At 51.2% G+C, this 26,795-nt stretch overlaps 10 protein-coding genes across 10 annotated transcripts; 7 read left to right on the top strand and 3 right to left on the bottom strand.

Annotated features, from left to right (window-relative positions):
• Positions 1-813: 813 nt before the first annotated feature.
• On the top strand, positions 814-1,639 carry pfy1 (profilin; the record flags this gene model as incomplete). The annotated part of the gene is made up of 5 exons (XM_056666795.1): positions 814-841; positions 934-949; positions 1,091-1,175; positions 1,264-1,398; positions 1,508-1,639. The coding sequence occupies 5 exons, from the start codon at positions 814-816 to the stop codon at positions 1,637-1,639; spliced, it is 396 nt and encodes a 131-aa protein (XP_056520391.1).
• A 514-nt stretch (positions 1,640-2,153) lies between these two features.
• N7515_006050 (uncharacterized protein) lies at positions 2,154-2,850 on the bottom strand (the record flags this gene model as incomplete). Its single annotated transcript, XM_056666794.1, has 5 exons — positions 2,154-2,450; positions 2,503-2,518; positions 2,583-2,631; positions 2,701-2,727; positions 2,820-2,850. The coding sequence occupies 5 exons, from the start codon at positions 2,848-2,850 to the stop codon at positions 2,154-2,156; spliced, it is 420 nt and encodes a 139-aa protein (XP_056520390.1).
• A 954-nt stretch (positions 2,851-3,804) lies between these two features.
• Positions 3,805-4,359, bottom strand: N7515_006049 (uncharacterized protein; the record flags this gene model as incomplete). Its single annotated transcript, XM_056666793.1, has 1 exon — positions 3,805-4,359. The coding sequence occupies one exon, from the start codon at positions 4,357-4,359 to the stop codon at positions 3,805-3,807; it is 555 nt and encodes a 184-aa protein (XP_056520389.1).
• Positions 4,360-5,486: 1,127 nt separating this feature from the next.
• N7515_006048 (actin-related protein ARP5) lies at positions 5,487-7,929 on the top strand (the record flags this gene model as incomplete). Its single annotated transcript, XM_056666792.1, has 4 exons — positions 5,487-5,682; positions 5,742-6,062; positions 6,116-7,056; positions 7,123-7,929. 4 exons carry the CDS (start codon positions 5,487-5,489, stop codon positions 7,927-7,929), a joined length of 2,265 nt encoding a protein of 754 aa, XP_056520388.1.
• Positions 7,930-9,493: 1,564 nt separating this feature from the next.
• N7515_006047 (MARVEL domain-containing protein) lies at positions 9,494-10,242 on the top strand (the record flags this gene model as incomplete). The annotated part of the gene is made up of 4 exons (XM_056666791.1): positions 9,494-9,640; positions 9,715-9,818; positions 9,884-10,006; positions 10,080-10,242. 4 exons carry the CDS (start codon positions 9,494-9,496, stop codon positions 10,240-10,242), a joined length of 537 nt encoding a protein of 178 aa, XP_056520387.1.
• Positions 10,243-10,778: 536 nt separating this feature from the next.
• Positions 10,779-15,397, bottom strand: nte1 (lysophospholipase; the record flags this gene model as incomplete). The annotated part of the gene is made up of 2 exons (XM_056666790.1): positions 10,779-15,048; positions 15,111-15,397. 2 exons carry the CDS (start codon positions 15,395-15,397, stop codon positions 10,779-10,781), a joined length of 4,557 nt encoding a protein of 1,518 aa, XP_056520386.1.
• Positions 15,398-16,504: 1,107 nt separating this feature from the next.
• Positions 16,505-20,229, top strand: N7515_006045 (putative vesicle-mediated transport protein (Imh1); the record flags this gene model as incomplete). Its single annotated transcript, XM_056666789.1, has 4 exons — positions 16,505-16,636; positions 16,702-17,125; positions 17,178-20,127; positions 20,187-20,229. The coding sequence occupies 4 exons, from the start codon at positions 16,505-16,507 to the stop codon at positions 20,227-20,229; spliced, it is 3,549 nt and encodes a 1,182-aa protein (XP_056520385.1).
• Positions 20,230-20,685: 456 nt separating this feature from the next.
• On the top strand, positions 20,686-21,282 carry N7515_006044 (GNAT family N-acetyltransferase; the record flags this gene model as incomplete). Its single annotated transcript, XM_056666788.1, has 2 exons — positions 20,686-20,725; positions 20,798-21,282. The coding sequence occupies 2 exons, from the start codon at positions 20,686-20,688 to the stop codon at positions 21,280-21,282; spliced, it is 525 nt and encodes a 174-aa protein (XP_056520384.1).
• Positions 21,283-21,742: 460 nt separating this feature from the next.
• Positions 21,743-24,179, top strand: N7515_006043 (anoctamin family protein; the record flags this gene model as incomplete). Its single annotated transcript, XM_056666787.1, has 5 exons — positions 21,743-21,821; positions 21,877-22,030; positions 22,097-22,385; positions 22,439-22,870; positions 22,923-24,179. The coding sequence occupies 5 exons, from the start codon at positions 21,743-21,745 to the stop codon at positions 24,177-24,179; spliced, it is 2,211 nt and encodes a 736-aa protein (XP_056520383.1).
• A 797-nt stretch (positions 24,180-24,976) lies between these two features.
• N7515_006042 (uncharacterized protein) lies at positions 24,977-26,264 on the top strand (the record flags this gene model as incomplete). The annotated part of the gene is made up of 4 exons (XM_056666786.1): positions 24,977-25,030; positions 25,246-25,261; positions 25,448-25,716; positions 25,767-26,264. The coding sequence occupies 4 exons, from the start codon at positions 24,977-24,979 to the stop codon at positions 26,262-26,264; spliced, it is 837 nt and encodes a 278-aa protein (XP_056520382.1).
• Between the last annotated feature and the right edge of the window lie 531 nt (positions 26,265-26,795).

Genomic DNA, 26,795 nt, shown 5'->3' with positions numbered 1-26,795 from the left:
AGTGCTCCAAGTCCAAGCCATGAGGCCAGCAGCAATCATCAATGCTATCAACGAACTGACTTTCACAATAAATGAACCCTGTAACTACTACTCCGTAGTCCGTACTGTGTAGTCCTTTCTGGATAGTCTGCGGTGGGATCAGTGCTGCTCACTGATTGGACACTGAGCATCAGTCATTCTACACGTGACTGAACTGACGCCGTGCTGACATCTACTCAGTACTCGGTGAGCCTGAGCACCCTCATAAAAGCGGCGGATTCAATAGGAAAGCCCCACACGCCAGGGAAAATCCGGTACGATAGCTACATGTATGTCATCCCGACTGCTTCCCGAGGTCGTACTTTGCACGGCTTCTACTGTGTACTACTGCATACTAGTCTGTTGTTGAGAATATTCAAAGACTCAAGTTGTCGTGAAGCTGGAGATTGTCCACTACTTTGCGATGGTTTGTACAGATCATCATGTACCTCTCCCAAGCCTATACACCAGTTCTATAGCATCACATACAAGAATAGAGAACTAGTTACAAGTATTAGACAAGTGTTTTAAACGAACAATAAGCCCAACGAGCAGATAGGTATGAATCTCTTGCAGGGTGTTTCTGTTGCCGAAACGGTTGGATCGTCATCTGGTGGGGTCCTCTCCCGACCGCCACAACACCTCTCCCCTACCCCCCACTACTCTTCTCTTCTCCCACAAGCTCTCCTTTTCCCTGTACATTCAAAAGGTATCTTCCTTTTTCCTTCGACTGATTCTTCAATCCTTGTCTCTAACCATCTCCAGCGTTATCCTCTCAACTTCTTCACTGTCATCATGGGCGAGCACTCAGCAATCTGGCAAAGTATGAATTCCCAATAGTCTGCAGCCTGCAATCTGCAACAGTCGGACCCTTGCTTCTTTGGCTCCTCCGCTAACGCTTCTATTTCCCTGAAGGCTATGTCGACTCCAGGTACATAACCACCCCTCCTCGGCCATGACATATCTCCTCTCAATGTTACCATCCATACCAAGCCAACCAAGCCACCTAGCCATGGCCTCGTTCTGCCCACCATGTTCAGCGCGCGCATACTGACAAGCTTCTCTTCTACAGCCTGATGGGCTCGGGTCAATTCGACAAGGTTGGCATTCTCGCCGCCGACTTCTCCGGCGTTGAGGCCTCCTCACCCGGCTTCGCGGTAAGCCTCGCCTATTGTTTTTCTCGTGCGGGGGCGGGGGTCACCGACTTCGATACAGTCACTAACATTGCTGTCTGTCGGAATATAGCTCTCCCAGGAGGAGATCAACTCTTTGATCACCGCCTACACCTCTAGCGACCAGGCTTTCGCCAATGGCTTTTCCGTTTGCGGCGAGAAGTTCGTCACTATTAAGGCCGACGAGCGCTCTCTATACGGCAAGAAGGTAGGCGACCTGATTCCATATTTCTACCGATGCATCCGTTATGCACATCCGGAGGATATATCGACGTGATAGCAGAATCTGTTCTAATGTATTTTGGCTTGTGATACAGGGTAAGGAGGGTGTCATCGTTGCCCGTGCCTCCTCTTGCACCATCATCGGCCACCACAGCGAGGCTGTCCAGACCACCAACGCCGCCACCGTTGTCGAGAACCTCGTCGACTACCTCAACAACCCCCGGTAGATTTGGAAAATTATGCAATGATAACTAAATGATGTGATGAGTTGAGGGGTGTGTGAAGAATAGGGAACCATGGAGCACTCGACTATTTTCCTCTTGAGGCCAGCGTGATGATTCGCGTTTGCTTCTTTTCTCGCTTTTGTGACTGGATCTCTTTTACCTCGATGGGCCACGCTGATGCAGACGTGGTTCCCAATGCACAGCATGAGGATGCGAACTGGATTGTATGATGCACAATGTAATTGGTCTATTCTAACTTGCATATTAACTGATCGCCGGCCCTGGTCTCAACGCTGGAAGGATCGATACTTGAGGGTCATTATTAATTACATAAAGCCGAAGGCCGTAGAGAGATCGTGTCCCGAGGTCATCATGTCACTTGCGCAGCGTACTTGGACATGTCCAACCCTCGGGGTTTGCAGCGCATACCACAGGCATACACAACGTATCCCAGAGATGACGATACTTCCGAAGGATCGTCAGGAACATCCATCGCCGGTTCCTGAGTCCTGTAAACTCATACAGGAAGCTCAGCATTGCTCCTCCCGCCAGCGAGGATTTCCAGCCCACGCTGGATATAAGGCCCTACCACGGGGATGTTACCCGCGAAAGAACCAATTGTCACAAGGAAGTCGCCAAACAAAATAAACAAGCCGTATAGTTCGATCAAGAATCCAGTCAAGGGCCAGCGGAAGAGGATAAGGAGGATACCAGCGGCAAAAGCAGCAGTGCCCTTGAGCTTTTGTGGGCGCGTGAAGAAAACCATAGTCTTCTGGACACCGATGATCAAGGTCAGGCCGATAAGGAAGAGAATCTGCGCAATGTTAGTTGCAGTCACGGGTGGTAATCAAGTATGAGCAGCGTACGTTTCCCATGGCGAGTCTGCCGAGCATATGTTAGTATCTGGTTCCCTGAACACAATGCGAAATAAGAGTGCTCCACATACAATGACCGGTCAAAGAACATCACCACTCCTCCAAGTAGGAACAAGCCTCCTAATCACCCCGCAAACATGGTCAGTTCTCGGTGTAGCAATTGGTGGTTTGATGCTGGGAACCACATACCAGCTGAGCAGAAAATCACACCGATCTCTGTAATGTAGATTAGCGTTTGTTATAACAATTGCTGTGTGCGTACTGCCGTAGCAGTCGACATTGTAGCTATCCGGAGGAATGCGACTGACTCTGGTTCTCTGTCAACCACATGCTAGGCATATTTGTTTATTTCGGATTGTGCGTTGGTAATATTCGGCTTTGAGATGTGTTCAAGGTAGCAGTTATCGGTATGCGACACTTTTTGTGTTGCTCTTGGGAAGGAACGGGTCGTGGGATTGCTAGGGCAAGGAGCCACTGGAGGAAGGCGGCGGCAAAGTAGGGGTCGGGCTTGGTAATAGGGCTGTTCGGGGCAGGAATTATGAAGGTTATTTCTGCAACAATGAATTAGGGATTGCGGAAAGTATCGCCTGACAAGAATTTACAGATGAGAAAAGTCCCCAAGGCACACTGTAAACATGGACGCGGGCGATCTACGGAGTAAAATCACAATTCTGCCGGATAAACTACGCCAACTCCAGAATGGTAGGCGGTGATGCCAAAGTCTTTATATCACGCACCGACCTTTTCCTCTTCGACTCTACCGAAGATTCTGTTCCAATTCAGCTCTGGAGTGGACAATTGCCAAGGTCATTAATGATGTGATCTTACCAATTGTTCTACGTCATGCTATTGCATTTCGGACTTGCTAACTCTGCCATGGCATTGAGATCTCTCGACTGAACAGCACCTATTTGGCCGATAGTCCTGGTGCTTCCTCTTCATATTTCCCCCCATGTGCATTACGTACATGTTACGCCGCGACGACAGTCTCCTCGGATTCTGTAACTGGTTCCCTGTTCCATGGGGTGTCGGTAATAGTCGAGTGCTTATGCACACCAGGCGGAGAATGACTCATTGATCACGAATAAGCCGGAGCGCTTTCTTGAGCCTGTCTCGAAAGGGGCATGGTGGGGTGGAAAGGGCTTGACTGTGTTGGTCGTACATGATTCGTATATGTGTCTAGTTGAATCCATATTAGCTTGTTTCCCTCTTTGCGCATCGTTGCTGTATGACATACCCCATTCTCGTATAATAGTTCGTTTCGGAATTGAGTAAAGTATGCCATTGACTCATCTACTTCAAGATGGTGTGCGCTCCGCGAGCTTCCAGGTAGTTCTCCGGCACACCTTGTGCCAGACTCCGGATCACCTTGAAGATTTCCTTGTCGTGGTATCGCAAGCGGGTCTTGGGGTCGGTATATGGTCCATCTAGGCCGGTGATGTCGCAATAGCGATGTTTGTAGGCGGGGTTGAACGACGGTGCCGATTCGATATTCGTGTAGGTGACAGCCGGTCCGGTCGCGAACGTTGCCCGGGCATTCTTCTCCAAGACGAGGGTTGATAGGTTCTGGGTTGCCTGGGAGAGGTTGGGTGCAGCCCCTTCCGCGGGAGTTCGTGTGCCATCAGTAACAGCGCTAGTACCTGGTGTAGTTGCGCCGGAGTTTGCCTGAGTCGCCATGACCGATGCCTCCTTCCGTGAGGCTTCTGAGATGATCTGCTTGAGGTTCTTGTTGCGGCGCTGGGAGGGTTTCCAGTGTGGGTTGCGGAAAGGCTTGGGGACATGTGATATGTCCAGGCTGTTCAGTAGCTGCTGGTGAGCTTCATCGTTGGCGGGAGTTGGTGGAGGCATGGTATTGGTTATGATCTAGCCCTTGATCTGGACAATTGCGAGGTTGTGGCGGAGAAGCAACTGTCGCGAAACTTGGCTGTGGGTGGAGGGGGTATGGTCAAGGAAATGTAATCCGAGAATGATATATCTGTGAATATAATACGAAGCACTTGAATGAGTCTGACGCGTAATTCCTGAATAGAAGTTGTCGTGATTGTTCTCCCAAGCTCCGGGAAGTCTGTATAGCGTCACGTGATCACAGCCTATCCAAAGTGCAAACAAACACTCGCACGTCAGTCACCAAGCAACATATCTCCATCTTCAGCCATGGTATGTGGTATACTTCTACATGGTCTCTACGGTGCTACCTTGCTAGAAGCTGACATGCTGACTTGCTTCTAGGAAAGCCCCCACGAGCATCAGCAGTCAGTGCTGCTATCCCGCATCATCACCAATGTTGTATGTGAAGCTATAGGCCTAGAGAGGAAGTATACATTGCTCACTTTTTGCATAGGAGAAACTCAATGAGGCGATCATGGTCATGAACAAAGGTCTTCAGGTGCGATGTCTCTTTCCCTGCTCATTCCTACGGCCATGGTATTCACACACCTCTAGGAAGTCAACATCCAGAATATGAACGTTGAGCTTGTGGCTCAGATGTTTAAGAACTACCAATCCAATGTTCTGTTCCACCTCGAAGGTATGTCTGATACAATTATCATATATCAATGGGATTCACAGCTCATTCCCTATAGCCACCGAGAACCTCCAAGACCCATCTTAAAGACAACCATCCCAATAATGAGCAATGAATGGACGAGCAGTTCAATAGGCCAATGATACCATTTTTCAACCACAATAGTCATTCAAATAGCACCGTCGTGATGTCCATTGTAAATGTCTGTTCCAGCGATAGAGTGATAGTTGATAGCCTCCATTCTTGGCGGTCCGACTCCGCCAAACCTCATCAACCGCGTTTGTGTCGTTTGCCTCGTCAAACCGCGGTCCTTCCTCCACTGCGGTTTCCTTCGGTCCTTCCCTTTACACTCCTATCCCAACGTCCTTCGCCCCTGCCATGCAGTGAGCCATCCTCGCTATCCACACCGCTCTCCACCTAATAGCTCCTGCTTTCCGGAGCGCAGCCCGCCATGACGATTACCTCCGTGCAAACCCTCCTACCTGGCCGCATTGCAGCCAATGCCAATGAGCAACGAACTGAGAAACCTCCTCCACAACTCCATACTGTACAAGACTTTCCCTTCAAGGGCTACCACCCTCCACAACCCGAGGGGTGGCAGCAGAGCCAGGCCCATCCCGACACAAGTGCCATCGTCATTGACAATGGTAAGCAGCTTAATATAGATTCAGAGTACAGCTCGCTGATACATGTTCTCTGAGCGCAGGTTCCCATCTCGTCAAGGCCGGTTGGTCCTTTGATAAAAACCCCCGATTCGCCATACCCCCGGTCATGAGTCGATACCGTGATCGCAAGCTCAATCGCCAGTGCCAATTTATCGGATACGACGCCTACGTTGATGCGACAACGAGGGGACAGCTGCGCAATGGCTTCGATCCCGGGTCCAGTGTTGTCGGTAACTGGGATGTCATGGAAGGCGTTTTGGACTATCTGTTTCTCAAGCTCGGCGTGGAGGGTGCGAACGGAGGCGTCGGGCGCCCGATCTTGATGACCGAGCCAATCGCTAATATGCCATATTCAAGGAAGAGTGAGTATCAGGCGGACCTAGTGCCAGGACGATAGATGCTAACCTTCCTTCAGTGATGAATGAGATCCTCTTTGAATGCTATTCCGCTCCGTCGGTGGCCTACGGTATCGATTCGCTCTTCTCATATCGCTATAATGGTGGGACAGATGGTCTGATTGTGGATTCGTCGCATACGTCTACTCATATCATTCCGGTCCTGAACTCGAAACCTATGTTCTCCAACACTTCTCGCCTCAACTGGGGTGGTCTGCAAAGCGCCGAATACCTGATGAAGCTTATGAAGCTCAAATATCCAACATTCCCGACTCGGTTGACGGATGCACATATGGAGGAGTTGGTTCATAACCACTGTTACGTCTCCCAAGACTACGATCGTGAGTTGAACGGATTCCTCGACTGGTCCGGCCTGGAGGACCGCGATCGCGTCATTCAATACCCGTTTACGGAACACATCATTCAGGAAAAGACGGAGGAAGAGCTTGCGCGCATTGCGGAGCGCAAGAAGGAGAGCGGACGTCGCCTACAAGAACAGGCCGCAAAAATGCGGCTTGAGAAACTAGTGAAGAAGGAGCAAGAGTTAGAGTATTGGAAAGATTTACAACAAACTCTGGCCAACGAGACCAAGAAGGAAGTCCGTCGCATTCTAGAAGCTGAGGATCTCAAGGACGAGGCTGCGCTGGAGAGGTTGATTCGGGAGCTAGAGAAGTCTATCAAACGCTCGCGCAACAAGGACTTGGGTATTGAAGAAACTGAGGAGCAGCCTGAGGAAATGACGTTCCCCTTGCTTGATATCCCAGATGACCAGCTGGATGAGGCCGGTCTAAAAGAAAAACGACACCAACGCCTCATGAAGTCCAATGTGGACGCCAGACTTCGTGCCAAAGAAGAGAAGGAACGTGAAAAGGCTCGGGTTGAGGAAGAAGAGCGGATAGATCGCGAGACGCGCGAGAACGATTTCGAAACTTGGATCTCGAAACGTCGTAACAACCGCCAGGTATGTTGTTTCTATTGCCTACACCCTCCCTCTTACACTCTTTTGCTGACATTTGATGTTTTCTAGGCCATCCTCCAACGGATCAAAGACCGTGACCGCTTCACAGCTGACCTCGGAAACCGTAAATCCCTGGCCAGTCAGATGCGTATGAAGACGCTAGCCAACCTGGCATCCGATGGTCCCAAGAAACGCCGCCGTGGTGGAGATGAGGACGACTTCGGTGCTAATGACGACGACTGGGGTGTCTACCGCACCGTAGCTGTTGGCGAGGCCAGTGACGACGAAGAGGAGGAGGATCTGAACGGAATGCTCGATGCTGTAGAGAAAGAGCTTCTCGAGTACGATCCCGAATTCAGCGAGAGCCACACTCTCGCCGCACAGTCCGACTGGAAGAAGAGTCTGGTGCACGCCTTCCTTCGTGGCCCTTGGCCTTTCGACCCGGAGAGCCAGCGCGAAGCACACCAGCTCCATCTGAACGTGGAGCGCATCCGTGTTCCCGAGGTCGTGTTTAAGCCGTCCATTGCCGGGGTTGACCAAGCTGGTCTGATCGAGATGGCAGCTGATATCATTAATCAACGCTATACCAACCCGGCAGATCAGGCCCGTCTTCTGAAGGATGTGTTCTTGACTGGAGGAAATACTCTATTCACTGGTTTCGACGAACGCTTCCGCCAGGAAGTCCGCGGGTTCCTACCTATCGATGCTCTCTTGAATGTGCGCAAGGCGTCGGATCCGGTCTTTGATGCCTGGAAGGGCGCGGCACAGTGGGCTTCTGGTGGTGACTTTGCCCGATCCTCGGTCACGCGGCAGGAATATTTGGAGAAGGGCAGCGAGTATCTGAAGGAGCATGACCTTGGCAATGCTACATGGTGATAAAAACGGCAAGATCTGGAGATACTTGCTTGGGCGCACTGGAGTCCCATAGTTTATTTGGCGTGGAATTGGGCTGTTTCTCTTATACTGCAAGAATCTATGTATGACCGCAAGCGAAATATGACATGTTTACTATCGTATCATCTAGTTGAAATGAACATCAACATATCAAACGAGTCTGTCTTGTCCTTCGGCTAACAGCTGGAGGCGTTATCCGATCAGTGACAAAAGCAGTCAACCTTGGAAGCAGGACGATCAGGGCTGTTGGTAGGGCTATCTCTGCACAGCTAAGCTATTGAGTCTCTTTGCGTCCCGTCCTGTCTAGTAAGGGATTGAATTATTTTCCCCAGAGTAAGACACACTCCTTACTTCGAGTATGGGGATAAATGTTTCAAAGTTGGGGACCGAGACAATTGTACACCTTCAGGCCCTGGTGAGAAATCCCGTTATCAACTGGTCAACAACCTTGGAACAGAAGCCAAACCCCAGTCCAGATGGAATCTCATTACCATCCTGGGATCTTCAAATTACACAGAGCAACAGTCAACTCCGCGGGTCCTTTTGTTTTCGGCTAAGTCGGAACACCGTTGCAGACCGGTCTATCCACAACGTCAGTCGAGGTTCACCACGTTGCACGGAAGGTCTACACTCGTTACACGATGACTTCAGGTAATGGCTCTGAATGGCAATCCACTCCAAGATGAATAGTATCTTGAAAGCGCGGTTCAAGTCGGCGCTTCCAGCAAAGGGATATTGAAGTAACCCTAGCTAAGGGGAGGAAGGATAAGGCTGAAGATCACCGTCGATCACAGGCAGGGAGAACCCCCGCTATTGGGTGATGCAGATTGTATACAAGATAGTCTGTTATGCATTTCGGTGGTTATGCATCAGTGGTGTGATCTACCTATTACTCTGTATACTCTGTATCCCTTGAAGGCAACCTCATGAGATGCTCAAGACGTTAGATGATCTTCGCGACAGCTGCCGGGTAAGTTTGTTGTTTGTTTTGACATTCGGTTTATGAGTGAATTGATCTCCTTGCGTGTCAAAAACATGACATTGCTGATCTTCCCGAGTAAGCTGCCCACGGGGTGTTCGTGATGTTGTATAGTCTAGGGAATTGAAGTGGTAGAACTTGAATAGCTACACAAACCAGAAGTGTAGAAAGTAGAGAGAGTGAAAAGCCAATCGTTGTCTTTGACACCAAGTTGGGATCTGGCCCAGAAAAGACTCTGACTTCATGCAGAGGCCATCATGACGCATCTGGGGAACTCATCCTTGCCTGGTCTTGATGAACCTTGTACATCACGCTAGTCTTGTTTGTACTTGTTGTTGCTTTAGCATGTTAGTTGGATATGTTGGGGTATCCCCCGAGATATAAAGGCTTGTCTTCTACTCCTCTGTGGAATTGCATTCCTTCATTTCACTCGCTTATACTTCTCTTTCTATCCTCTCGATCTCAATTATCTCATAGCCCCGTAATACTTCACTTTCGCCTCCTTTCCACGGTTATCATATCCAACCTCCCCAGCTTCGGGTATACTTCGTCCTCTTCACTATCAAAATGATCTTCTCAACAACCATCGCTCGCCCTCTGCAGCTGGCCACTCGTACCCTGCAATGGATGAGTGCCGTGATCGTTATGGGCCTGACCTCTTTCTTTATTCACCGTGGTCCCCGTGGCCAGCACATAATCTTCCAGGAAGTCATCGTATGTTCTTCACTTCCTGTCATGGACTATAAATGCAACCATCACAGAGCTTCAGTATCTAACACAACTCCCAGGCCGTCCTCTCAGTCCTCTTCTTCCTGCCAGCCTTTATATCACCATTCCTGCCAACGGCATTGAGCAGATTCGTCCTGGCAATCGATGTCATCTTCTCATACCTGTATGTCTAACCCTAACCATTACCAACCTCCATCGAAAGAAGAGTAATCCTAACATCAATTCCAGCTGGCTCACAGCCTTCATCTTCGCCGCCCAAGACTACAGCACAAACCGCTGCTACATCTCCCAACCTGTCGGTGTCCACTGCCGCTATAAGAGGGCCAATGAATCCTTCATCTTCCTCGCTTTGTATGTTTGCCCTCATTATCACGGATATTGTAATCAATAGTTTGTACCAATGCTAATCTGCCTCCTACTCCAGCATCTTCACTTTCATTGGCATGTTCCTGGAAGTCGCTGCCCTCTGGGCCTATCGCAGGGAGAACAACACTGTCCAGCATCCTGTTTCTGAGGAGCACAAGGTCGAGACTGGAAGCCGTGTTCCGCTGGATGCGCCTACTGCTGCCCCTGCCGGCACTGTTTGAGTGAATCTTGGTGGTGTGATGTTGGGTGTGGACGTATGAAGTCCACTATGTTGTTCATGACTATGCCTGTAATCTAGGCTTGTGTCTTCTACCCCGTGGGTCGTCCGTTTATTTCTTCTATTGTGATTTGAGGTTGGGTTTTTATAGGGGGTTTTGGATTGCACATATGGATTGGTGATTGAGATTGAGGTTGGGATGTCTGGCTACTGTGGGAATATCCGGCCCATGTTGAGCAGATTCTTTCTTTTCAATAACTTTTACTAGCTATCATCTATCATTTTAATAGACTTATGACCACATGCTGTAAATGTGCATGAACAGATACCTTCCATCCTATTTATTATACCGTCTGGGTCCAATGAAACATACACAGTCACTCCCAGTGAGGCTGGGTTCTATTTCTATTTCGTGTACATGCATAGAATACAGTCGATGTGAGTACAGATCGCTAAAAGCTCGATCGGTATCGCGCAAAGATAGTAGGACAAAGTGAATCGCAAGCAGCTTCAACTGCCGCATTCCCAAACGTTGGACCGTTAAATACTCGCGCGGCGGGGAGCCATTGTCCGCTGCAGCTTGCGCTTTTCCTCGTTTTCCTCCGGAATAGGCAGCGAGCCCTCATTCTTCAAACGCTCCAGGAACTCTTTCCCATATTTGTAACCAACTTGGTAAATCTCGTCGAACTTGCCAAACTCGAGGGTCCCGTATGGATCGATGGGAGGGCGCATATACAAACAGCCGGGCAGGTTCTTTGCGCGCTCAAGATTGTCGATCGATGAGACATAGGCCAGTCGTGCTTGAATTTCAGAGAGTGTAGGTGGATTTGGCAGCGAGGAGAAGGGGTTCCATCGATTGAACACCGACCAGAATCCCGACAGCGAGTCTCCGAATCCCTGGGGCGTTGTGTCGTCGATAGACCCAACGTCCACAGCAAAGATGATATCCGCTCCGAGACTTCTCATGTGCGCCACAGTGAGATTGTCAATGTAGCCACCGTCCAGGAGCATGCTGCCTTCGTCGCAGATAGGAGGGATCAGGCCAGCCAGCGTCATCGAGGCGCGGACGTACCGCCAGACGTAGCCAGACGAGTGATACTCAATGCGGGATCGGCTGATGTTGGTTGTGTTGCAGTAGAATTCCAGCCAGAAATCTTCGATCTGGCTGTCTCCGAATGTCTTGAAGATCCCGCGGTTGAACTCATGGCCCGTGGTGTAGGAGACAGTGGGATAGGTCAAGTCCAAAGCAAACCGCCACATGCTGCCCATGCGCCCGGCGAACTTCTTGGCTCGGCCGTACATGGGGACAACATCAGCGTCACGCGCGTACAGAGCTCCAATGAACGAGCCGATCGAGGTGCCACCGATGATGTCGACTGGGATTCCGGCCTCTTCGAGCGCTTTGATGACACCGACGTGCGCAATGCCACGAGCCCCGCCTCCGCCCAGTACCAGACCCACTGACTTGCCGCACAACCGCCGAGCCAGGCGATGGAAGTCTCCCTTGAATGGTGTTTGCGGGGAATAGAGTGGGGTTTGCTGTGCACGCCGAGACGTATACTTCTGGATCTCGGCTTGGAGGATTTGCACACGTTGTTTGAGCACAGTACCGAACTTCTTACTTGGTGGGTGCGAAGGTGAGTCGTCGGACCGGAAAGCCATTTGGATGTGGTGGTGGCCCCCGTTGATCCACATCCGGTTCTTGAGCCATTCCCGAGTGAGGCCAGGTGGACAGTACCGTTCCGCGTGCAAAAGAACGAGTTCTTTGCGGGCTGTAGTCTTCATGCCCAGTAGGAATCGTTCGTACTCCCCGACTCTGGGTGAAGACTCCGCAAGACCAACCAACAGGATAGAGTCAGCTTGGGCAATGCAGGTCTGGGTCCATGGTGCGTTCACGCTTGTATCAGCGATATACAGCACCATGCTATACTTTTCCTCAAGATCGGCCAGATACTGGGAGAGCTTAAGTTTGCCCATCTTACTGAAAGCATGGCGACCTAGGTGGTTCAAAATCGCCGCTTGGTTGAGCGATGTCACACCTCTCGTCACACCAGTTTGGTGCAACGCCTGCATAAGTCTGTTCCCGAACTCCACGACCGGGACGCCAGCCATGACTGGAAGAATTGCCACGGTGCGAAGGTTGAGAGTTGAGGTTGCAGTCTGGACACCAGCAGCATGTCCTTGTTCGATGCCCTTTTCCGACAGCGGGTGCTCGACCAAATCACGCATTCGCTGGGCAATGAGCTTGGAAACCTGAATGGTAATTCCAGGATGCTCTTGTGCGAGGCTGTTGAAAAGAGACCGAGGGAATTTTGCTAACTCCGTCTCTCGAATAGCATGCAAGGTACATGGTCTTGTGGATTCGGTCATGACCTCGAGTTCGCCAACACTCTCGCCCTGGCCGTGCTCCCCAATGACAGTCACCTTGCCGTTTGATCCCTCAAGGACAGACCTCAGACGGCCATTCAGAACAATGTAGATGGCATCGCTCTCATCTCCTTGGTGATATATCACTTGTCCTGCGCTGACCTGTACCCACTCGAGTGCGAAATCGATGTGGAGCAACAGCCGTGGCAGAAGCCTAGTCAACCGCTTTGCCAGTGTCAATAGAGCAGCCGGGTGTCTGTCTGCAATTCTCTCGAGTGAAGCACGAGGAAGGAAGCCGACGTAAACGTCCGTCTTGGCCACAACATCGGTGTATGAGGGGTACGATGCAAGCGCACCTACGTAGCCCTGGATGCCACCAGGCTTGATGAGATAGAGCGATCTACGGGATTGGGTCTTCCGTCGACCGTCGCTGCCGCCTGGTGTACCAGCAACGCGCGATGATGATGTGGCGGTGCGTCTCAGCTTGGGGAACAACTCTTCTTGCGCCTGCGTGGCAGATCCATGGGATGATCCGATGAGGGTCTCGTCGTGCTCATTCGCAGGAACGCCCACATCCAAGAAACCATCGATTACGTAGTAGAGACCTGGATGGCGCTCACCTTGTTCCACAAGAACTGAGCCCTGCGGGAAGTAGACTACCTCTATGTCATGACGCAGCTCTTCCCGTAGGTTGGTGATAGGTGAAGTCCCCCCTGCGCTCGTCACCGACATGGACATCATCGATTCGCTTTCGCCGTCTCCTGATCCCTCATAAGGGTCAATGAAGCCGAAGGCATTGGAGAATACCGCCTTGTGACGGCGATTATCGAAAGAGAGAAGTCTTGGTGAGGCGTCGCCGGAGTTGCTACTCTTGCGTGGTGTATCACGTGTGGCTTCATTGAGACCAATGCCATTCATGATACAGTCTAATATTGACTCGCGGAAGATACTGTCCTCGTCAAGTGACTCCTTGCGCTGGAAGGTTGAGGGCCGGTGGTCCAGTGCAGCGGGTAAGAATGAAGGTTGTTCCCTTTCGGTAAGCGGCGTCTGGATCCTAGTTGCCAAATGCTCATACCGCGGTCCGAATCGGGAGAGCTGTATGGTCGACAGTAGATCACCAGGGCTTACACCCACCGTGTCCCTGTCATGGGACGTCGAAGGTGATCTTAGTGGGGTTGGTTGTGGAGGAGAACGGTCATTGGCCAACTTCGCTTGCAAAACGGCTTCTTTTCTGAGAGTGCTGTTCGAGCGCCGCCTACGGCCAGCAGAAGGATTGTGAAGCGCGATGCCTTTCCCGGTTTCCTCCGGGCCCAATCGATCTCGCTCCCGCATGAATTTATCTTTCAAGCGGTCTAAAGCGCCTCCTCGAAGATTGTTTGGGAGGTCCCAAGAGGTATATCTAGACATTTGACGCTCTATTCCCAGCACTTCCTTACTCAGGCCCAGGTAGGAATCCGCTGTGGCGAATGTAACCCGCTGGAGACGTGTCAGGATGACCTGAACAATGTGTGATGTTGCCCGTGGGTAGGTTCTGGTCAAGCGGCGGAATGCGCTCGCTGGGATGATAGCAATAGTCGTGTCCACTGTAGCCCGCGCCACAATATCGGGATGTACCGACTTGCGACGTTTCGTGTGGGATTTGTGGCCCTTTGGGGCTTGGGCTTTCTCTTTACTCTCCGATGGTGGTATTTGGTCCGCGCTGGGAATAGTGTGGCTCTCTCCGAGGTGCAACAGAGGCACTGGGGGTAACGGTTCAGAATCACCGGGTTCACGATTAGCAAAGTACCCACTGTCATCTCTCATAGTGGACCTGGGGCTGTTGAAAACACCGGTGTCGGGGCTGATGGGGACGGCATCAGGCACGGGACTCTGGCCCCCAATGGGGCTGGATACACTGGAACCATGGCTCTGCGAGTTCCGCAGCTCGATATCTTCAGTGAATAACTGGAGGATAGAGAACAGAGAGGACATGGAAGCACCATTCTTGACCTCGGTGAGCAGCTGATAGCCTTGTCGGTGGTGGGTGTGACGCTCCTCCTCGTCTGAGGACTCATCGTCCATATACAGGCTCTCCTGGGAGTTTGATTTCCTTTCCCGTGAGGACTTCACGAAGATCTGGACCAACCCGTCCACAACCATGCAAAAGCCTTTCTCCTCTTCTAGCATGAGCGTTTCTCCCGCAATCAGCTTTCTGGTCTGCATCGTCCGAGTGAGCTCGTGGAAAACGGGCCGTTCAAGGTATCCGAAGACTTTAATCGCACTGAGGAATTCATCCAAATAGTTGGCAAGTCCTGGCTTTGAATCGCCTTCCTGGACATCGGGGAACAGATCGATCTGGGCTTCTTTGCGTTGGGGCTCCGGAGGCAGGCGACTGTACATATTCAGGAACCGATAGCGGATGAACCAGCCAACGGTCGATACCAGGGCCAATAATATCAACATTCTAAGGAAGTTATCTGATCAGCTACGTGGTTTTCACGACATCCAGCTCAGACCAAGACCTACAAGGTGGTAAAATTCATGGTGAACGTCAAGCTCATAGAGAAGAGCGTGAAGAGCCATGTGGGCAATGTAATGGTTGTAAAGGTAATGACCCAGTAGAGGACGCTTGGAATGGTGGAAAAGACGAAGGTAAACACCCATCCGATCCACCCCGCCATGGTTGAAGGAGCTGGTGGAAAAGGCGGGGGTGAGAGGTGGGAGAGAGATATCGTAGAAGCGACTGGAAGGATCGAGGTTGAAGAAGTTGGAGCCGTTAGGCTGAGGGCCAGAGATGGGGCTAGGCCAGCCATCGTGGGCCTTGTTAGGGACAAGAATTGGAAGAGCTCCGCTTTGTTCCCAAGGGCTGAGACTAAGACTAACTCAGGCTTAGTCTTCGTGAAATGAACCCAACCGTGGGGCCCTTTAGGCCTGACCGATCAACGCCCTCGGAATTGTGCGGGAGCGCTCATGGGAGTTGAGAGGGGGAGGAGCCTTGGGGGAGAAGTTGAGGGTCGTCGGAGGAACTTCCAAGGTTCTGGGAGGGGAGGTGCAGAACCTTGTTACCTTGCGGACCGAGGCGCCCGCGGGCGGTATGTTACTACCGTTGGTGGTCTTTCTCCAGCTATTGTTTTGAATTACTGTGTACAGAGCGTATATTCCAATATTGATACTATTGCAGTTAACATATATCAGCCTAACGAACTAATGGCTGTGGTAATATAGCTCAAGTCCTGTGATGTCATGGCTGTTTACAACCTTCTACATACCGGAAGCATAGGAAGGAACATACTACGCGGATAGGCACGCACGTGTGTCAAAGACATCCAAAATCTGGAGGCAGCCCGGCTTGTGCCTTGAAGTTTGAACTCTATTAGATTGTACCTATGCCTTCTATGCCACTAGTTCCTACCTACAGACCCGTGGAACCATATGCATAATAGAGCTTTCCATAAATTCACAAGATAATGCCGTTGGATATCAACCTTATCCTGTCCCATTCCAAGATCACCACCTATCCATGAACCCTAGGTTTGCATGTCTATCGGGCTGTCACCTAGACTGTCTTCCACTTGTTTCTGTTAATCGATAGGTACCTAGGTGCTTATTCCATCTGGTATATACTGCCCACTGCCCAGCATGTCGGAATGTCTACCTAAGGCACTTATATATAGTTCCAACCTAAGTCGGGACCAGACGCAAGGTTGGGACATACATTCTAGGAAATTGTACCAGTAAACCATCATCCTACCTTCTAAGAGGTAAAAAACCTAACAAAACAACAAAAATAAGCACAAACTAGTTAGCCAGTTAACCGTCGACATGATTGTTGAGTACGAAAATGAACAAGTTCAGGTACACATACCGCCCGAAATCGACCTTCCACATGGCAGTTCCGCCTTGGCTCCTGCCTGGGACCAATGCTCCCCCTCACTCCGCCCCGTGGCCAGTTGCTCATTTTCTTTCTGTTCTTGGTAAACACTTGTGCCAGCGGTCTTGCGCTCTTTTATTTTCTTGTCGCTTGGGTTCTGAGAACCGCGGCGATGTTTCAGGTATCTATCCCTTGATGTCTTTCGCTTACTCGCTATGCGCCTGGCATACTAATCACTTCTTTCAGCGGCTTCGCGACGCCATCGACTCTCGCATTGCAGAGGAACAAGCCCGCCAAAAGTCCGCCCAAGATAACATATCTCGCTCCGGTTCCAATCGCCGTCCAACCGCTCGCAATCAATCCCCTAGTCGGCGCTCTCGCAACACCGGCATCCCCGTGAGAGGACCCGACCCTAAGGAGTTCGAGGCTGAGTTCGCCATCGGTGACGACGATGAATCTAGCAAACCCGGAACTCCTAACACAGACAAACCCGAAGCATCCTCGGAGGTAGGCGAAGGAGAGACAGCGGAGATGGCGGAAGGTCAGACGGCGGAAACGTCCGAGAAAGCGACGTCACAGGAAACGGAAGCTAAGGAGACCCCGACTGTGCTCCCGCCGGATGTTCGTGCGAAACTTCGACGACTAGATAAATTGGAATCTAGATATCATGGTATGCGACTGTCTAGCCAGACTGCAGAGCCCGAGACTGACTGAGCATGTAGAATTACTCAAGGCTTATCGCTCCGCGCACTCGCGCGTCCTCTCCATTGAGCCCTTTGAAGCTGCCCTGCGCGAGAATACACCGCTTACCTCGATCGCGGAACCAAAAGCATTCACGGAATACCTCAGTCAGACGACCCTGAAGAGCGACATGGTCATGGAAGAGCTGAAGCGTGTCACCGGAGAAAGAGAAGACTTCAGAAAGAAGTTCGAAGAAGCACAGCAGGCCACAAAGGACGCCCTCGATGAGCTGACGGGCCTCAAGAAGGACACCCAACCGGAGACAAAGACCGAAACAAAGAAGGAAGCAGACGAAACTGGGGAAGAGACGAGTGAGGAGTTCTTCTCGTTTGACAAGGAAGTTCCCCGCTTGGAAAGCGAGCTTAAGGGGAAGCAAGAAGAGGTCGATAGCCTCAAAATCGAAGTCGAGAAGCTGAAGGGGGATATCCTTGTTACTCGCGAGTCGACCGAAGGTATGGTGCAGAACCTGGAGACAGCCACCCGCGAGCTTGTTGAGTTACGCGAAACCAAAGACAAGCTCGATAGTGAGATTGAAACTTTACAAACCTCCAGGAAGGCTGAGGTCGATGACCTGAAGGAAAAGCTAGCAACTGCAGGCTCCTCGCTCGAATCAACAGCCTCTGAGGTCGAGAAACTTAAATCACAACTCAAGGAGAAGAACGAGGAAATTGAGAAACTCCAGAAGCAGAACTCCGAGAAAGCTGGATCTGATTCAGACGTCGCTGCTCAGTTGGAAGCGGCCATGGAAGGGAAGAAGTCCGACGAGCAAAAGCTTACTGTGCTTCAAGGCTTAGTTGACAGTCTTCGGTCTCAACTTAAAGACACTGAATCTACCGTCTCGGACCTAAGGACCGAAATCAAGGAGAAAACTGAAGGCTCAGCTAAAGTCCAGGGCATGTTCGACCTTGTGGATGAGAAATTGAAGGAAAATACTGCTTGGATATCTGTGAAGGAGAAGATATTCGCCGGTGATAAAGCCGATTTCAGCGAGGTTATCCAAAGCCTGACACCGGCCAAGGAAGATCCCACTCCTACTCCTGCTCCCGCCCAAGAGGAGACACAATCTGCTCAAGCTACTGGCGGTGGCAGCAGTGCAGGAAAAAAGAAGAACAGGAAAAAGAAGAAGGGTGGCAAGGCAGAGGAAACTCCGAAGCCGGTCGATACAGCTACTACCGAGCAGGCGCCCGGTGAGACGTTGGTTCCAGCCACGGAACTGGATGAACTCAAGCAAAAGATTGAAACCCTTACACATCAACTGTCCGACAAAGAGGCCGCGATTGAGCGTCTCAGTTCTAAACTAAAGGGCGAAGATGATTTGAAGGAGGAGATCGAATCCTTGCGCGACGACCTTGTCAGCTTGGGACAAGATCATGTAACAGCCAAGGAGAAGATCAAGGAGCTTACAGCAGAGAAATCTGCAATTGAAGGAACTATCAGCAAGCTCGAGAAGGAACTGGTGGATCTTCGCACCAACAATGCTTCTACCTCAGCCGACTCGGAGAAGGACCGCATCTCTCTCAAGGAGGAGTTTGATAACCTCAAGACCCGCTCAGTTACCTTGGAGACCGATCTTTCCGCTGCCCAGCAGCTGGCTGCCACTCGTTTCAAAGACCTCACAGACCTCCGTGAGACTCTCCAGAAGATTCAGCCGGAGCTGCGCAGCCTGCGGGCTGAGTCCTCGGAGTTGAAGACCTTAAAGGAAACCCTCACCAGCAAGGTCTCCGAGTTGAAGGCCCTGGAGGGCAAGCATGAGGATCTACGTGCTGAATTGAAGTCAGCCACGGCCCAGATCTCAGAACGTGACACAGAAGTGGGCAATCTCAACAAGAAGATCCGGCAGGAGACGGACAGCAGATTGAAGACCGAGGAGAGTCTCGCTGTTGCCCAGTCTAACCTGCGTTCTGCCGAGAGCAAGAGGCAAGACGCTGTCAATGCCAGGGACAAGACCGCTAGCGACCTATCCAAGTCCCAAGAGGCGCTGAAGGGGCTCCGCGTCAAGAACCGGGAGTTGGAGGAAGAAATCTCCCGGCTGACGAGCGAGGTTGGAAGCCTCCGAGATGAGGTCCAGCTAAAGACAGCCCAGTACAGCAGCGCTCAGAGTCTGATGAACAGCATGCGCGACCAGAGCGCGGAACTTGCAATGCAGATGAAAGAGGCTCGTGAGCGATGCGACAGCCTCGAGGAAGAAATGGCTGACGCTCACCGTTTGCTGAGCGAGCGAACACGCGAAGGCGAGACCATGCGCCGCCTGCTCAGTGATATCGAGGGTCGTTCGGAGTCCAAGGTGCGGGACTTCAAGGAACGCATGGAGGCTGCCATTGAAGAGCGAGATCGTGCCGAAGATGAAGCCAGCACTCAAGGCCGACGCCGTGCTCGCGAAGTGGAAGAACTCAAGATCAAGGTTCGTGAAGCAGAGCGCGCTTTGCGCACCGCAGAACAGGACAAGGAGGAGCTTGAACAGTCTCAAAAGGACTGGCGCCGTCGCCGCGATGAGCTCGAGTCAGTCGCTGAAAAGTCATCCCAGGAGGTGGCCGAGATTCGACAGGCTATGGCCGGGCTACGCGACGCACTTGACGAAAGCGAAAAGCAGGTCCGTGATCTCGAGAAGGAAAGATCAGAGCTTCGCCGCTCAGTTGAAGAGACAAACAACCGGCTGGAGAAACTCCGGAGATCTCACAAGACCCTTGGAGAGGACGTCCGTTTGCGTGGTTCACCGAGCGGTCGACAATCCTCGCGGTCGTCCATGGATTCAGGCTCTCGGCGGGCCGTGGCATCGCCTGGCAGAAGCGAGACCCCGGTGGGCCCACCCAGCAATGCCTCTGTCGATTACATGTACTTGAAGAATGTTCTTCTCCAGTTTTTGGAACAGAAGGACAAGGCCAACCAGAAGCAGCTAATTCCTGTCCTTGGCATGTTGCTCCATTTCGACCGGTGAGTTTTCTAATCTCCTTCCTGCTCCGTGGCCCTGCGACAGTGACTAACGAAAGCAGAACCGATGAGCAAAAGTGGATGTCGGCAATCATGTCCAAGTAACTAGGGCACCCATAAGCTTTTCACCACATACTGAGGCTTCCTTCCTATGTAATATACCGTTTTGTAGAGATATGTGGTGTTTGTGATTCAAGGCTAGCGTTTTGATGCATAGCCAGTCTCGATGATTGGAGTCGAATCCAGGGAGTCAAATGCACCAGCCATTGTCACCACCTCTTCACCTCAGACCAATTCAGATGACTTGAATAGCATTGGAGTATTGAACGGTGTTGATTCGTTGAAGCTTGACTTTAGTAAACCATGGAAGTCGATCACTAAACATCAAGAAAATGTCGGCAATATTGCCTAATCCGGCATAGTGGACATATTCACGAAGCTTAGCCGAAATTAGGCCTGCGCTAGCAAGTAGGCAGTAGCCGCAGTACAAAAGATCTCATAAGAAAAAGCCTCCAAGCTTTTGATTCTTTTATCGATTACTTGCATCCTCTCTCCAAAACCATGGCCGACCAACCTACCATTCGTCTCGCGACGCCCGAGGGTAAGTGCATGACCCCAATTGCGCCTCTAAACGAACTACTGCAGCAGCACGAACGTTACTCACACTAGATAGATGTCCCCATTATCCTCCAATTCATCTGCGAGCTAGCCGACTACGAAAAAGCTCTACATGAAGTCGAAGCCACCGAAGAGTCCCTGCTAGCAACCCTCTCCTTCCCCGATACCCCGCCAAAGCGCGGCTCCGTGTACACGGCTCTCATCACCCCGCCCCCGACCTCGGAGACTCCAAACCCGGTCCCCGTCGGCATGGCCCTGTACTTCTACAATTATTCGACATGGCGCTCTGCCCCGGGTATCTATCTCGAGGATTTGTATGTGCAGCCCAGCGCGCGCGGTAATGGGTACGGCTTGAAGCTGCTCAAATTCCTTGCGAAGCAGGTGCTTGAGGTTTCGGGTCGGCGTTTGGAGTGGAGCGTGCTCACATGGAATGAGCCTAGTATCAAGTTCTATGAGAAGATTGGTGCGCGGGGTATGGATGAGTGGTTGAAGATGATGGTGGACGGGGACGCGTTGACTCGTTTGGCGGAGGGTGCATAGGGGAAAGGTGCTTTGGTGACTGGGATACGGGATAGGGCTTTATAAATGTGGTGCAAGATCCTACGCCGTACTCCGTACAAAAAGGGGCTGGGACGATCAGATTAGGCTGATCTCTCGTGGAAGATTCATCGCCGATCGATTACGCGAAATTGGGCTAAATAAGTGCAGCATTGGCATCGTCGACAGTATATGTTAACTTCAAAAAGCTATCGCTCATTATTCTACTTGGCAAATGAGATATGAATTTGACGACAGAAGATACGCCTCCAGCTGTATTCCACGTCATTAATATAGTGTTTCGAATGTACTCCGTACATTTCCAAGTGTTTGACTGTGTAAATGCAGTCTGATCCCTGTTGGCACCCTCTTGGCGCCCTCTCTAGCGCGAGGTGACGGCATCGACCCGCAGATCATCTCGATTTGTCGATTCCACTTTCTTTCCTCTTTCAACCCCCCAGAAATGGCCACAATTCCAGATAATATCCAGGAGTGTAACCTCCATGTGGACTATGTTATCCGCTACAGCTTCGGAGACGTAGGTATGTTACAGAGCTCTCCCATGTGGGTTGCGGGGCCACATTCTGACGATGGCAGACCAAGCGCAAGCAATTGGGCAGCTTGAGAAGCTGCTCCAATCACTAGCCGAGGTTGGTCTTCAGGCAGAGGTCCGACAGGGCGATGAGACATCTTTGCTTGTATTTGTGAAAGCTTCAGAAAAGCGATTGAAACGGGCTGTCTATCGGTCGCGGTGAGTGATGATGTCGTTCTTTGAGATTGCGCCCATGCTGATCTCCCCCTCTTTGTGTATCTACAGAGTGCGCGACTGGCTCTATGGAATCCGCCATGCTGAACCGACGCCTTCTAACTCATCTGAGCCTCAGACGGAGGCTGAGCGCTTGCGTGTGATCCATCACATGATTACATTACCCAAGGAAGAGGGCGGCGCTGCAATCACACCCAACCATGGTGAATGGAAGAATGTCACCGCTATCTTCCCCCTACACGATATCGAGACCAATAAAACGTGGATGCGGGATTGGAGCTCCAAGACCTTCCTTTCCGATGACGACTTGGACCAGATTCGAAACAAGTTCGGAGAAAGTGTATGTGCAGCATTGCTCATCATTTTGGTGGTTCATGGCTAACTCGATGATAGGTTGGATTTTACTTCTCATTTCTGCAGTCATACTTCCGATTTTTGATTTTCCCCGCTGCTTTTGGATTTTCATGTTGGTTCCTTTTGGGTGGATATTCAATCATCTATACAGTCGTCAACTGCCTTTGGTGTATAATCTTCGTGGAATACTGGAAGCGCCAGGAGGTTGATCTGAGTTGCAGATGGCAGACTAAGAATGTTTCGGCCGTCCACACTGAAAGACGAGAGTTCAAGCCTGAAAAGGTGGTCTGCGATGAGGGTACTGGTGAGATGCGCGGTGTCTTTCCAGCAACCAAGCGCATGCAACGGCAGTTACTCCAGATTCCCTTCGCCTTGCTGGCGGCAATTGCTCTGGGTACCATCATTGCGACTTGTTTTGCCATTGAGATCTTCATCTCCGAGCTTTACAATGGCCCTCTGAAGACATACTTGGTATGACGATCCCCCAATCCCGATGGTCCCAAAGCTTACCATTACCATCCAGGTCTTCATTCCAACCATTCTTGTATCGGCGTTTGTACCAACCATGAGTGCTATCTTGACATCTATCGCCACGAAGCTCAATGACTACGAGAACCACGAGACAAGCGATGGGTACGACGTAGCACTGACCCAAAAGGTCTTTGTTATCAACTTCATCACGTCTTATATGCCCATCTTCCTGACGGCCTTTGTCTACGTGCCCTTCGCCAGTCGAATCGTCCCCTATCTTGATGTCTTCCAGTTGACAGTTCGGCCTTTCGTATCGAAGGAACATGCCGTCGCAAAGCGATCAAACTTCCAAATCGACCCGGCCCGCTTGCGAAACCAGGTTGTTTACTTCACTGTCACTGCCCAGATCGTTGGTTTCGCCATGGAGACTATCGTGCCTTATATCAAACAGCACGCACTTCGTAAATATAAGAAGTACAACAAGGAACGCAACGGCAAGATGGATGGAAACGGCGACAAAGAATCACCCGAGAGACCCGTTCGGTCCTTTGATGACCCAGCCGAGGAAGTCCAGTTCCTCGCGCGTGTGCGCAACGAGGTCGAGCTTTCCGAGTACGATGTGACCGATGACCTACGTGAGATGTGTATTCAGTTTGGATACTTGGCCCTTTTCTCTCCCACATGGCCACTTGTTCCTCTCTCATTCTTTGTGAACAACTGGATCGAGCTGCGGTCAGACTTCTTTAAGATCTGCATGGAGTTCCGCCGACCTGTGCCACTACGGACCGACACTATTGGACCCTGGCTCGATAGCTTGGGATTCCTTTCCTGGGTCGGAAGCATCACCAGCGCTGCACTGTTGTACATGTTCAGCGGCAACTCCCAGCATGGGCCCAATGGCGAGCCGACAGATATCAAAGGCTGGGCTCTACTTCTGACCATCTTCTTCTCTGAACATCTATATCTCATTGTGCGGTACGCGGTTCGAGCTGGTATGGCTCGAATCGAGCCTCCTAATTCCCGCAAGGAGCGCGCTGAGCGTTATCTCATGCGCAAGCGCTACCTCGAGTCGACTACAACAGCGGAGGCGGATGAGGACAAGGATGAAGATGATGTCGTCCCCATGGCCGAGCCACCTGGGATTTCACGCAGGTCTCTTGAAGATGATGCGCGGCAGACGTCCTTGCGTGGTGCCGACCCGGCAACCCGTTTCTGGATGCATCAGCGGGGATGGACGGAGTCAGCAAAGATTGGGGCCGGGATTATCCAAGCACAACCCATCAAGAGCAGTGAGAAGAAGCAGCAGTAGTTCTCCTGAGTGACGCGGAGTCACGATGTTATGGGTGGTCAGGAGGAGCTGACAGCGGTTATGAGGTTACGAGATTGTAGAACTTGAACGTGCTCTTTCGGTATATACTCATTCACCATAATCTGGGTTCGATCAAGGCTTTAGCTGAGTCTAATGCTTGTCCGTGTCCGGCACCTATTTGTGTACCTATACATCTTCTAGGTGATCCAGGGTTATTGCCTTCTGTCAGCGATATGATAGGCAGCAATCATGACGTCATGCTGACTCTGCTGACTCTATCGGAAGTTAGTGCACCCGCTCCGCCCCCAGATGCATGCGGTACACGGTCGGCGATAAACATAGGCAATTTCACAAGTACGACAAGATAGTGCGATTTGATGCAAAAGACAACGCATTATTACATTGTAGCAATGTAGCTGAAGCAAATCAGAGCTACAATATCTGAGATCGAACCAAGGACATCGTGCGCGGTGTTGTACATTGTACATCGCGGTGGTAACTACTCCCACCGCCCGGGCATACCGCCTCCCAATTGCGGGCTCGCGCTTCGGTTACCGCCCTACATAAATCAGCGATCGCCCCCAAATTCTGACTCAGAATCCTTAAGTAATCCTTCTTCTCCTCCGCTCGGTCAGCATCAACCTGCTTACAGCATCGGATCTGTGACTGCTTACCTCATTGAGCTGCATCTCGATATCAGCAAAGAAAGCACACTGTACTCTCAATTCTGGTCGGAATTAAGAGGTCGCGTCAAGCCACTACTCTAATCCCTACCTCATCCACTTTCCCCCTAATCGATGCAGCCTGCACTGGCGCCAGCGCCGCATCCAAACATGCAGACTTCTGCTCAGGTAAGCAGCTTACAATGAACGCGTTTGTCATCAGATCTATATCCCGCTTTGAATACACTCGATACGATGGCCTTGCAGCTACGCTGTCGCGTCGTCCCAAGTATCAGGAACGGGGGTAATCTTTCGACGCGTCGAGTCGCCCCCATGTTTTGGCCCCTCACCCCAAACCCTACATTGTCTTATTTGCCATGAGTGATACTAACATCTCACCATAGGACCACGCAGACCAGGGTATGTGATTGTAAACCAGTCTTGGGGTGAAGATCGAGTGAATCGGGGTGCGAGGTCCCAAAAGTTTTTGGGTCCTGAGTTTAGAAACTACCGCACCCCCATGGCCATCATCTCACCTAGACGAACACCTTAGGGCTGCGCGTCACACCTGCACTGTTCTCCGTTGCTAACCATGTCGTTTTATAGTCCTTCATGACCAGCTTCTAGCTGCACAGCACCACCTGGGTGCTCGCACCCAGGGCGCTCCAGGCCAGCAGCAGCACCTGCAGCCCAGCAGTGCTAGCCCTCGTGATCAACCAAACATTGACCCTGCCATCTCGGGTGCCATGCTCGGCGCCCCGCAGACTCCCACCCAACCCCAACAAGGGTCTCCTCCATCCGATGGAGGCAGTAAAAGCTATGGCAAGCGCGAGCTGTCCACATCCAAGCGAGCTGCACAGAACCGCGCTGCCCAGGTATGTATTGTTGACTCCTGTAGGTGATATCCTGCTGACTGCTATCAAAGCGCGCATTCCGCCAGCGCAAGGAAACCTATATCCGCAAGCTGGAGGAAGAGAACAAGAGCATCGATCCCCTCAAAGACCAAGTAAGGATCCTGGCGGGTGAGAACTATCAGCTGCGCGAGTATATCATCAACCTGCAATCTCGCCTCCTCGAAGCTCAAGGCGATGTCCCTGACCTGCCAGCCAACATCGACTTGACACAGCCCCGCACCGCCGAGATGGCGCTTGCATCTGCCGGTGTCCATAACACCAGTCCCTCAGGCTCGGTTCCTGCCGCTGTCCCTCAGGGCCAGCACCCTAATGTCACTGATGATATGAACTCTCTCAACCGAATTGCTGCTGCGACACTAGGCATGCGCAAGCACCCTGACGACACAAGCTTCCTCAATAACAACCTTCAACAAACCAAGCGTGTGCGTACAGATGATAACCAGGGTGATGTGAATGATGGCGTGACCAAGCAGGAGCATGTTATGCCTATGGGGAACGGATTGCCATGATTTCATCACGCGTTCTGATTGCCTACGTTCTGCGATCAACTTTCGATACCCGCGTCTATGTCTTTTCATTCTTTCTTCGTGTTTTACCCAGCTTCGGTTTTACGCGTCGCTTGACTACATTCGCTATTTTTCTTTCGTCGTTTCCTGGGTTCTGCTTCATGCTTTCTCTTCTCTGCTCTGCTTATCACATTTGCCTCTTTCCTAATGGTGCGTGGCGCGCGGTATCTGGTTTTAATCTTCCCGTTTTCGCGACTCGGAGGCGTTTTGATAATTTTTCGACCTGTATTTCCGTTCTGGCAGGGCAGATGGATGGAATGATAAGTGATCCTTATTACTCATTCGATAGGATCGTCAATGGAATTCGTATCTGTCACTATGCATCTCCATGGACCATTAGATCTATAATTTGAAACATGGATGTATACCTAAGTCATAGCGTAATTTCTGACAATTCCAAGTCTACCTTAGGTACCAGGGTCCTAAGGCATGGGTTTCCGATATGTGTAGAATGCCCACATGGAATCCATATAT

This window comes from Penicillium bovifimosum, assembly GCF_028826915.1.
Source record: "Penicillium bovifimosum strain IBT 22155 chromosome Unknown utg000005l_segment0_segment0, whole genome shotgun sequence".
NCBI classification, from domain to species: domain Eukaryota; kingdom Fungi; phylum Ascomycota; class Eurotiomycetes; order Eurotiales; family Aspergillaceae; genus Penicillium; species Penicillium bovifimosum.
This window is presented reverse-complemented; position numbering and strand designations above follow the sequence as displayed.